At 40.1% G+C, this 12,384-nt stretch overlaps 1 protein-coding gene and 1 long non-coding RNA gene across 8 annotated transcripts in view; both read right to left on the reverse strand.

The window, feature by feature from the left end:
• Positions 1 to 12,384, reverse strand: part of LOC133074749 (uncharacterized) — a 118,136-nt gene that overhangs the window by 100,245 nt on the left and 5,507 nt on the right. The window lies entirely within an intron of this gene.
• Positions 12,057 to 12,327, reverse strand: LOC133105355 (ubiquitin-fold modifier 1-like). Its single transcript, XM_061211345.1, has one exon. The coding sequence runs from the start codon at positions 12,312 to 12,314 to the stop codon at positions 12,057 to 12,059; it is 258 nt and encodes an 85-aa protein (XP_061067328.1). The 5' UTR covers positions 12,315 to 12,327.

Raw genomic sequence — 12,384 nt, forward strand, 5'->3', positions numbered from 1 at the left:
GAGGTACCATGCTAGTATGTTTGGAACTAGAGTACCACATACCATGTTTGGTAACTTGTCAGTTTGCAAGTAGAACTTAGAGCAGCACCATTCCTATTAACCCTTTCTTCTCTGAATACTTCAGAGTATTCAGAGTGGGTTATAACTGTTAATTAAGCCTCAAAACATCTCTGTGACACAGATAATTACACTAGTCATTCCTACATTTTAGACGGGCACATTACAGGAGGAAGAGGTTAAGTGAAGCTAATTCTTCCAGTTAGGCTGATTCAGAAGCAAAACCACTCAGGGAATGTTTAAGCATTGCAATCTAAATAGTTCTGCAACTGGTTTCCTTAAGTATAACATTTAAAACTGAGTTGTAATAGTATTGGAAGTCCTAGCCACATCAATCAGACAAGAAAAAGAAATAAAACATATCCAAATTGGAAGGGAAAAGGTAAAATTGTCATTCTTTGCAGATGACATGACATTCTAAATAGAAAACCCTAAAGACTCCACATAAAAACTGTTCGAACTAATAAATGAATTCAGCAAGGTAGCAGGATACAAGATTAATATACAGAAAAGTGTTGCATTTCTTTACACTAACAATGAAATATCAGAAAAAGAAAGTTAAAAAACAGTACCATTTAAAATCACCGCAAAAAACAAACAAGCAAACAAAAAACCTAGGAATAATCCTAACCAAGGAGGTGAAAGACATATGATGAAAACTATAAAACATTGATAAATGAAACTGAAGACGATTCAAAGAAATGGAAAGATATCCCGTGCTCATGGATTAGAAGAATTAATATTGTTAAAATGGCCATACTGCCCAAAACAATCAACAGATTTAATGCGATCCCTATCAAATTATCCATAATATTTTTCACAGAACTAGAACAAACAATCCTAAAATTTATATGGAACCACAAAAGACCCAGAATTGCCAAAGCAATCCTGAGGAAAAAGAACAAAGCTGGAGGCATAACCCTCCAGGCTTCAGACAATACTACAAAGCTACAGTAAGTAAGATGTTACGGAAAAAGCCAAAAGAACTTTTTGGCCACCCCAATATATACAATGGAATATTACTCAGCCACAAAAAAATAATGAAATATTGCCATTTGCAGCAACATGGATGGACCTAGAGAATATCATACTATTTGAAGTAAGTCAGACAGAGATAAACAAATATTACATGATATCACTTTTATGTAGAATCTAAAAAATAATACAAATGAACCTATATATAAAACAGAAATATTATATATCACTTTTATGTAAAATCTAAAAAACAATACAAATGAATCTATATACAAAACAGAAACAGACTCAAAGACGTAGAAAACAAACTTATGGTTACCAAAGGTGGGGGGCGGATAAACTCAGAGTATGTAATTAACAAACTACTATACATAAAATAGATAAGCAACGAGGATTTACTGTATAACACAGGGAACAATATTCAATATCTTGTAATAACCTATAATGGGAAATAATCTGAAAAATATATGTATATAACTGAATCACTTTACTGTACACCTGAAACTAACACAATATTATAAATCAACTATACTTCAATTAAAAAAGATAAAATAGAGTTGTTGGGAAATGAATACATTTTTGCAAAAACAAAAATTGAGTCTAACCTGGTGAAGAAAAAAGGAAGGTATACCCTGGGTTTAGCCAGGGCTTAACTACTCTGACTTCCTTTATGTCCAGTCTCCCAGTGCTGGACCTCTCCCCTTCTAATCAATATGGATTCTTGTCCCTCCCTCTCATTTCCACTCACCAGTAAACTGTGACTCTACACTACCCACTGATCTGCAGTGCAGGGAACAGCCTGAGTTACCGATGGCAGGCATGGCTCAAACAGCTTGCTGAGAGTGAGCCATGCCTACCAGACCCACAGCGCTCCACTTGGCTCTCCCCCATTTCACTCACATGCTGGTTTCTGCTAAACATAGCCCAGTTCCCAGGTCACCAGCTGGCAAAGCTCTGAACTATTTTTAGCTAGGTCCAGGGCTCAGGGCACTAAATCTGGATAGGAAGCTGAGATACCATTCTAGCTTTTAAAAATAATAACTTCTATTTTTCTCTGGTTACGATTTATCATGACTTCATTTTAGACTTTCTGGAAAATATAGCTGAGGAAAAGGCGAGAACATTTAAAACACATAGCACAAAAAAGAAAATTAAAATTTTCTCTAATTTTAGGGTAATACTCTTCATTGAGGTGCTATATCTATATCATCTATATATATAGTAAAGCATACTAATCTTAAATATACATTTTGATAAATTGTGTAAGTATATACTTGTTTAACCCAAACCTAGATCATCATAATGGATATTCCAACACCCCAGAAAGTTCTCACTTGTCCTTTCCAGTCAATATCCTTATGCCCCAGAGGTAAATCCTATCCTTACTTTTACCACTTTTGATTCGTTTTATCTGTTTTTGATTTTAATATAAATGGAATCATATGGTATATCCTTTGGCAGCACCGCATGCAGGATCCTAGTTCCCTGACCAGGGATCGAACCCGTGCCTCCTCAGTAGAAGCTCGGAGCCCTAACCACTGGACTACCAGGGAATTCCCTAGTATATACTTTTTATGTTTTCCTTTTTTCACTCGTTATGTCTGTGAGATTCATGCATGCTGTCACATGTAGCAGTAGATTGTTGTTTTGTCTGTTTTTGCTGTACAAAATTCCACCATGTGAATACACTACAATTTATTTATCACTTCTCCTGTTGAAGGATATTTAGTTTGTTTTCAAATTTTGGTTATTAAAAATAAACTGTCATGAACATTTTGTTCGTGTCTTTTAGTGATCACACGCACCAATTTCTGTTGGGTATATACCTAGGAGTGGAATTGCTAAGTCATAGGGTAGCCTTAGATCTGGCTTTTATAAATGTGCCAGTTTTCCAAACCAATTCTACCAAATTTACATTCCCAAGAGCAATGTGCGAGAGTTCCAAAACATACCTTCACTCGATAATTTCAAATCTTTTAAATTTTAACTATCTTAAAGAGTATGAGTTGGGGACTTCCCTGGTGGCGCAGTGGTTAAGAATCTGCCTGCCAATGCAAGGGACACGGGTTTGAGCCCTGGTCCAGGAAGATCCCACATGCCGCAGAGCAACTAAGCCTGTGCATGTGCCACAACTACTGAGCCTGCACTCTGGAGCCCGCAAGCCACAACTACTGAGCCCGCGTGCCACAACTACTAAAGCCCGCAGGCCTAGAGCCCATGCTGCACAACAAGAGAAGCCACCGCAATAAGAAGCCTGCTCCCAGCAATGAAGAGTAGCCCCTGCTCATCGCAACTAGAGAAAGCCTGCGCACAGCAACAAAGACCCAATGCAGCCAAAAGTAAATAAATAAATAAATAAAATAAATAAAGAGTATGAGTTGGTATCTCATTGTGGTTTTCACTTGCATTTCCCTGGTGACTAATGATGTTGAGTACTTTTTCAGACACTTACTGGACATTTGGACAATCTTTTCTATGAAATGCTTCTTCAAATCTTTTGCCCATTTTAAAAATTGGGTTGCCTTTCTTCTTATTGGTTTATAGGATTCGAGTTATTTGTTGGACCCACAGATTCCTCATCTATAAAAAGGATAAGGACCATGACATTAAAGTTCTTCCAAGCTCCAACAGTCTACTATTTTACTCAATGGATGCTTTTGGTAGAGACAAAATAGATGAGTTCAAATAAGCAAAACACATCAGAACACAAAATATATACTTAAAGGAAAACACAGAATGAAGAAAATACATGTGCTCAATATATATAAACAGGATCTTCCCATCCAAAATATATTGATAAAAATTGATATAAATATATAGATCCAAATATGTATGTATCCAACTGTATTCCGTAAGTAATATCCAACTGTATTCCGGAAGTAATTAAGGAAAATGAACCAGAAGTTTGCACATCTGATTATAAATGTAGTAAATCACTATCTGGAAAAATGGAGAGGCTTGTTAGAAATGCAAATTAAGGGCTTCCTCGGTGGCGTAGTGGTTAAGAATCCGCCTGCCAATGCAGGGGACCTGGGTTTGAGCCCTGGTTGGGTCTGCATTGGGTCTTCGTTGTTGCACGCGGGCTTTCTCTAGTTGCGGCAAGCAGGGGCTACTCTTGGTTGCCATGCGAGGGCTTCTCATTGCGGTGGCTACTCTTGTTGCGGAGCACGGGCTCTAAGCGTGCGGGCTTCAGTAGTTGTGGCCCATGGGCTTAGTTGCTCTGTGGCATGTGGGATCTTCCCTGACCAGGGCTCAAACCTGTGTCCCCTGTGTTGGCAGGCAGGTTTTTAACCACTGTGCCACCAGGGAAGCCCAGATGTATTAACTCTTAATACTCACGACAACCCTGTGAGGTGGATATTATTATTGTCCCTGAAGCACAACGATGAAATAGCTTGCTCAAGGTCATGGCATTCCAGTTTAAGGAAGTATCATCGTTTACTTAATTAATCCCTAATCATTAGGCCCAACTGATAAGTAACAGGGCTGGGATTAGGATGGAGGTTGGGTGGCTCCAGAGACTGAGCTCTGAACCCCTGCACCAAATACCTTGCTCTTTTTATACACAAATAATGGGAGATAAGTATCAGTAGGTACAAACTACCATGGGAGCACAAGGAATAAAACAGTAGACTTGTCAGGGGTGGAGGATGGAGGGTGGGGCCAAAGATGGGGGTAAATCAGGGAGCAGAGTTTACAGAAAAGTAGGCAGAGGCAACGTGGACTATGCAAGACCTGCTCAGGTGTTGAGATTTTACACTGAAGATGATGTGGCCTGAAGGATATAAGAGTATAGGCTGGAGGATGGGAGGACCAGTTGGGAGGTTTCTAAAACTGTCCCAATGAAAGGAAAGGAACATCTGAACATAGGCAGAACCAGTGAAGAGGAAGAAGAAGAACCAAATGACCAGAGTGTGTACTCCACCAACGCAGAGAAATGTGTGTATGGAATAAGCAGGCTGGGGGAGAGGGAAAGCGGGCCAAAGAGCATAAAATGACATATAGAGTACTCATAACTTCTGAAAATGTGTAGGCACACACACTGAACTCCCAGGGTGCAAACAGAGGGAGAGAATGAACCCAGACTGACGGCTCAGCATGTTCTGAACTAGGTCCTCTATGAGTGTTACTTCATTTAGTGCTCCCAGCTCTGCCAGGCAGTATGATTCCTATTCTACTGGCAGGGATACTGAGAGCCCCAGAGTTTAGATGAGCTGTCTGAGGGGCATGGCTTGTCTGTGATGGAGCCACGGTGTGTGCCCTGGAATGTATGACCCCAAGTTCCTGCTCTTGCGACCCTACCATGGAATCTTCCTCATTCTAGTAGAAAACTTCATGAGCCATGACGTTTGGATCAGGACAATTGAGGGAGAAATTCAAACTAGGAAAACTAGTGTGTGGAATACTAGCTTGGAATCATCACCCTCCTTCACCCCCCTGTAGATCCTGTACCGCCAACTTCTATTAACCCCGTCTCCAAGACAGTTCTAGATGTTTCCACATTTCCATTCCCAATGTCATCACCGTAGGACAGCCTGGGTCAGCCCAATCCTGCCCAGGCTCATTTACTTGAATGGCATTGTATCCTGCTCTTTCTCTGATCAAACCTTTTGAGAAGGAACTCTTCAAGACTTCCTAATGAAGTTGCTTCCTAAATGGTCTTCCTGTTCCCACTCTTGTTTTCCCCACCTTCTGAGGGATTAGGTCATGCCTCTGTTCTCAGCCCTCCATGGGCTCCCATCACACTAAATATAATCCAGTGTCCCTGGCACGGCTCACTCTCTTGGGACCTTCTCTGCTTCTGACTCCTTCTCTCAACCTCTCTGCCAAGGCTATTCTTCATCTATGTCAAGCATGTTTCCACCTCAGGGCCTTTACACGGTATTTCTCTCTGCTAGAAATAATCACCCCTCACCAACCTACTCTGAGATATTACATGGCCCTCACTCTCATTTTATTCAGATGGCTACTCATTTATCATGTTCTCAGAGATCCTCCCTGACCACCCCCTCTAAAAAAGCATTTTTCTTTATCCCCAACTTCTTACCCTGCTTTATGTTTCTTTATGACCCCTAGTATTACACAGGGACGCATGCACATTCCACCTCCTAGGAAACCAACTATTCTGCTTTGCCCAGGGGGTTCCTGGGCCAAGGCACTTTCAGTGTTAAAACCGCAGAAAGTTGGGACTTCCCTGGCGGTCCAGTGGTTAAGAATCCACCTTCCAATGCAGGGGATGTGGGTTCGATCCCTGGTCAGGGAACTAAGATCCCACATGCCACGGGGCTACTGAGCCCACACGTCACAACTAGAGAGAAACCTGCGCGCTGCAACGAAAGATCCTGCGTGCCGCAACCAAGACCTGACACAGCCAAAAATAAGTAAATAAATAAATTTAAAAAAAATAATAAAATGTTAACCCCCCCCCCCCAAAAAATCAGAAAACAGAAAGTCCCAGGCAAACTGGGATGGATTGATCACCCTACAGTTCCTCTACCAGAATACAAACTTGATGAGCAAAAACTTTATTTTGTTCTCTGCTGTATCCCCAGCACATAACACAGTGCCTGGCACAGAGTAGGTGTTCAATAGATAATCACTGAATGAGAATACATGAACAGTTTCCTGTTTCAAACAGCATCAGGTTTAAACTCTCCTGCCCAGCACTCCAGTTCCTCCTTGACTGCTCATCTTAATCACCCCACCCTATTTCCTACCACTCCCTGTGTACACCCTCTGCCCCAGGCATTCCAGGCTCCTTATACTTTTGCAAACTTCACCAGAAACAATCCCTTCACCCAAAGAGCCCTCCCCTGGCTCTCCTATCTGAGCGTCTCTTTGTTATGTTTTGCTTTATCTTTTGAGATCTATGCCAGTGAAAAATGGAGGAGGGATGCATGGGTCCCTATCAGAATTCCCTAGAGCATTGTTTCAAAATATCTACTCCTCTACTCCCAATGCTGAGAATTAGATAGGACTTCCTAAGGGGAGGAGGGGAAATCAAACATTGGTATTTTCCAAAAGTTCCCTAGATGATTCTGACAACAAACACACAGACACTTTATGTGAGAGGCACTGATGTAAACCCCACAATGCTTCACAACCCAGCTCAAGCCCCCTTAGCTGCACCACTTGTATTATGGCCTTACCTGACCTCACTGTCCTCTCCCTCAGGAATTCTAAAAAGCTCAGAATCTGAACCACACTCCTGAGCACTACTCCTGCAGGCCTGGCATAAAATATGGACAAATCAGGGTTGCATAAGTGGGACTGTTGGCCTGGCCCGGGAGCCCTCTCAGGTGTGTGGGGCAGGCATTCCCCACCCTCCCCCTGGCTGTAGGTGTGAATGAACCCTCCTTCCCTCTCATTCCAGAAGTACCTGCCCTACTGAGAAATCACCCAGCTTCTGCCCACTCCCATCCTGCTTTGAGCAAGCTATCCCTGCCATCAAAGCAGATTACAGCCACTGCCAGGGCCCACCCTTCTCCTCACTTCCCACTTCCTCTCACAACAGTGTCTCAGAGCTGGTCCACCGAACCAGCCCCGATCTCTAAGTTGCGTTGCCTGCCTTTTCCAGCCAGGGCTCAGAAATCAGACCAACGTGGTGACTCACAGCAAGCTGAAGGCTTTTGAGTCTTCATTCCCACATCTATGAAAGGGAAAATACTGACCTCACAGGATTTTTAGAGGGATTAAATGTGATAGTCAGTAAAAATTCCCAGCACATGGTACACTTAGGAACCTCCTGCCAGAAGCCTTCTTTCTGACAAAGGAGCAATGCCTGTCACCTGGACATTGGGACACTGGCTCTCCCAGCCAAGTTGGGTTCTGTCTTAACAGAAACATCACTACTAGAAGTAACCCAAGGTCACTAGAGTTTGGGATTACTCAGTCTCATTCTCTGGGTGGTTTGTGCCAACCTGGAGAGGAGTCTGAGGGGCTTCTTTTTGGCAACTAGAAAGTCATTCTTTGAGCTGGTGGCACTGTTAAACCACATATGGGCAAAACAGAACACTGCTGTGCTGATCGTTGACCAGACTGCCCTGGAAGACCAGAGGATGAAAAATAGGATAAGGATGCGGTGGGGGTAAAGGGTTCTAGGGATTCTTGTGCAGGAAAGAGAGGCGGATGAAAAGAGTAGGTTCTTGCACAGCATGACGGCTTTCAAGTCAAAATCAGAGGGGAGGGGGAGAGGGGAGGGGAGGGATCTGGGCTAAGAATCATTAGGTCTAGATTCAAGTCCTAGTTTTGCTATTAAGTCAGTGCAATGTACCCTTCCTAGACCTCAACTTCCTCAACCACAAAGGGAGTGAGATCAAAAGTAATTGTATCTTTTCTCTTAAAAGTTTCCAGCACATACATGTTCACTCCCTTTTTTGCCTCCTGCCCTTACATTCCCTATCCTTTGGTTTGGAGCCAACTCCTTCCTGGCAACCAAAACTCCAGACACCATGAACTGTCCTCAGCCACCCCACCCCTGCCCCCCTTATGAGATCAGAGGTGTCAGAGCCTACCTCACTCTCCATGGTGTCAGTCCAGGCTTTGTTTACCATTTGGGGCCCAGGTCTGCCTGCAAATTAGAACTAGAATTGCTTCATGCCTATTGCTTCAGGTAGTGGAAAACACTGATAGATGTTTTCTGCCATGCCAAATTGGAATCCTCAATGGCTTTTCCCATAAACTCTGTTATACGTAATTGGTGTTTAGAGTCCATATTACCATGGATACTCTTCTACAGTTACATTAAGGATTAAATTGATTTTGCAGACGGATCTAGGATTTAACCACCACTTGTACCACAGTCTCTGTGGGAAAATATATTCTGTGTTCCAAACAATTGACCTTTTGGAGTTGATCCAGTTCCTAAGTTGGGGACAGCCTGTACAATATTATGTTACATTCTGGGTTTCATTTGTGTGTCCTAGGATCAAAGACTTGTTAGAGCTGGAAGAAACTTTGGAGATCATTAATGCAACTAATTTTGTAGGTAATGAAGCCAAGGTTCAGAAAGACAGATTTGTTTAAGGGTATTCAGCTATGTTGGTCTCCTACCTTCAAGCCAATGCTTTTCCCACTATCCAAAGCATTTTGTGGTCATTTTCCCAAATAGCCATTAAACCACTTGAAAGTTGGGAAGATCATGTTTTCTTCAGTACAGAATCAAACATACTAAATATTTCATAAATAGTGAAACAATTCATTATTCACTTTGCTTTGGAGGTCTGTTCACTATAAGATGTCCTCAGATAACAAGTAACATTAGGGTATTTCAATTAAGAATGTATTTATAGTAGACTAGATTTGGTTTGAATCAAGATTTGAATAACTGAAAAATATTCTATTTAACCAGTGTTTCCTATATAAAAGGGTCTATTAGGGTTGATGTCACTCCAATAAATATTTTTCACAGCTCACAGACACATCTAGTTTTAGTTTTAGGAGATACATGCCATTAATTTTAATGTGGTCTTAGGGGAGAGCCACTCATTTTATAACTACATTAAAAAACTTAATAACCCTTTGTTTGTTTTATTTACCAAAGCCAACTGAAACAGAGACTTTTGAAACCATTCAGAAGCAAACCTTCTCCAATTGAAAAGGTGACAAACATAATTTGGATATACTATATGAGGAGAGCCACTGTCATTAGAAACAAAACATTTAAACTGTTTTATTTGAAACAAACTTTCCCATTTGGTGTACTTTTCTTCACCAACAAACACATTGAGTTATTTCTTGAATATCTTTGAATGAGCAAGATAGGAGAGCACTGAAAGAGAAACAATCTCATATAGGTAGATGACATGGTTTTATTGTAACAAACTAGGGAGTGACCTAAATAGACAGCCCTGTAATCTAATTACAAGGAAAAAAAAAAAAAAAAAGAAGAGCCACAGATCAACTCTTCAAAAATTAGTCATCCTTTGTGATAGCTGCCCATCCAACTTTAATTGTCTTATAGTTAAGTTGTACAGTTAACTCCTTCAATTACTAGGCATTTATTTTATTTTATTTTTTTTATGGTATAAGAAAATGTATTTTCACAAGATATTAATTATGTACCAATAAAGCATTTAAACTAAATAAAACACTTCAAAACATTCTGCACAAAGAAGTTACAGATCACATTTATTTAATAACAAAATGTCTAGTTCTTTAAGAAAATATTTTTTAAGAACTTACTGCAATAAAATTTTCCAACCAAAGAAAAAAATATTAAACAAATTATGGTACAAGACATCATAAAACTTATTAATGTAACAAATCAGGCAGAATTTTGTGCTAGAAACAGAATGGGGGATATCTAAATAAAACAAAAAATGGGTATTCATAAATTTCTGGTTAACTGAGGCTTAATGTTGTTAAAGACCGGGAGTCTTTAAGCATCAGACTTTGTTTATAAAAATAAAAAATTCCCCAAACATTAGCAACATACTACCTCAGCACAAGTTTTTTTTCCCTTTACAATTCAGAATCCTGCTGTTCATTTGTCAAATATATGAACAATATCTAGTTACTTCATTAAACTTAACCAATATTACCCTTCGGATACTGATTCTGTCGCATTATTTTTTTTCCCAATGAACCTAGAACCTATGCACACTTAGATAAAAATTGGTCTTAGAAATACTTTATTCATGAATAATTCTACACATATTCATTGAAAGCCTACATTTCCAGGCCTAGAAAGAGAAAAACAGACACCAGGCCTGCCTACAGAGAGCTTACCATCTAGAATACAGCAAGTCAAGCACTGGTTTTCAATCACTACGAGCCTTCATTTCACCTTTCAGGATGTGCACAGATATTGATGTCCTCTCTAAGGGCAAACAAAATCTTCCCTTATGCATATCATTCTTTAGATTCCCTACGGGGAATTTTGAAATCTGTATGTTGACAAGGCCTATGCTTTGCTTTCTCTGATTGCCTTCTGCTCCTTATAACAATGTCAAGTATTTTATTTTCCTTTCAGTTCTTCCCAACATAGCCTCTGCAGTTTTGTCTGTCCAGTTTGGCCTTTTCTGTGACACTCTGTTACAGCTTTCTGCTCCCCTTCATTTTTGTTTCTTTCCTTCTTACTAGAAGCCTGGTCATCTGGGCTTCCCCATCTTCCTTTCCTAGCTTCTTATTCATTCTAGTAACTAATCTTAACACTTCCTTAAATGTTGGGTCTTCAGTAAGTAGAACTAGTGAGCATTTCAGTTAGCATTTGCTTGAGCTCTGTTGTGAACATCACATCTTCTTTACAACAATACTTTCTCCCTGAACGTTATTTAGAAATATTATCCTAATATTCTAGGATATTAGGATTCCTGTTTTAAAGGTTTTTTAAAAAGAGATCAATAAAGGAATGCATAATTCAGCAACTGATGCTTCTACTTTAGTCTCAATTAAACTCTTTGGCGTGGGATACCAATGTTACACATAAGGGGCTAGATCAAAAATTCAATTTTTGGCTCTTTGAATTTTAAATTAAAATTTATAAGAACTCAAGAAGTTTGAAACTTTAAAACAAGCTAAATGATAAAAAGATAGTTATTCATTGATGTGATCCTTTATCATAAACGATATATAATGAAGAATTCAACTATTTTTGTGTCTGCAAGTCAGATGCTATCAAGCAAACTGCCACATACGGATTGATAATCTTTTTTACATTTTTAACTCAAAGACAAATAGGAAGATTCAGTAAATTTTAATTTTCCAAATGTTCTCAGAAAGAATGATCAGAAGCATCCTCCAGTTATAAGACACAGGTGGATAATCCATTTACCCCCAATGAACTACCTGTGTGTGCTGTGAGGTAGTAATGTGATCTTCTCTGGTGATGACACCCTCAACAGAGAAGCGTCCCCTTTTCACATGAAGAGTGTGAATAACAAGAAGGGACAGAGAGTCACCTTTCATTACTTCATCAACTATTGGTGTCTTCATAGGATTTCAAATGCCTGGCTCCAATTTTACAACAATAACAATACCAATATTTATTCTGGAAGGGGATTTTATGTTCCAAGCAGCAGATATTAACAACTTCCGACACAATCTCTAGGAATTATTCCCAGTTCTGAACCGTGCTTTAGAAAACCATTTCCAGCAGTCTGTGCAAGATTTATTCCTATTCCATCATTGGTAATAATTGCACCTGTTGCTGCAGGAACTTTAAATTCTTCTGCTGCAAACTTTAAGACTGCTGTAAAAGGTGTACTTTCAGGAACACTGAGTACTTTGTACGGCAGCTGCGGGTCCAGCGTCAGTGTGATCTTAAAGGAAACCTTCGACATGGTGCAGCCGGTCTGGACAGAAACCCCACACTAACCTAGGCATTTATTTTGTGATCATTTTATCTTGAAG

The sequence above is a fragment of the Eubalaena glacialis genome, chromosome 14 (assembly GCF_028564815.1).
Source record: "Eubalaena glacialis isolate mEubGla1 chromosome 14, mEubGla1.1.hap2.+ XY, whole genome shotgun sequence".
In the NCBI taxonomy this organism is placed as follows: Eukaryota; Metazoa; Chordata; class Mammalia; order Artiodactyla; family Balaenidae; genus Eubalaena; species Eubalaena glacialis.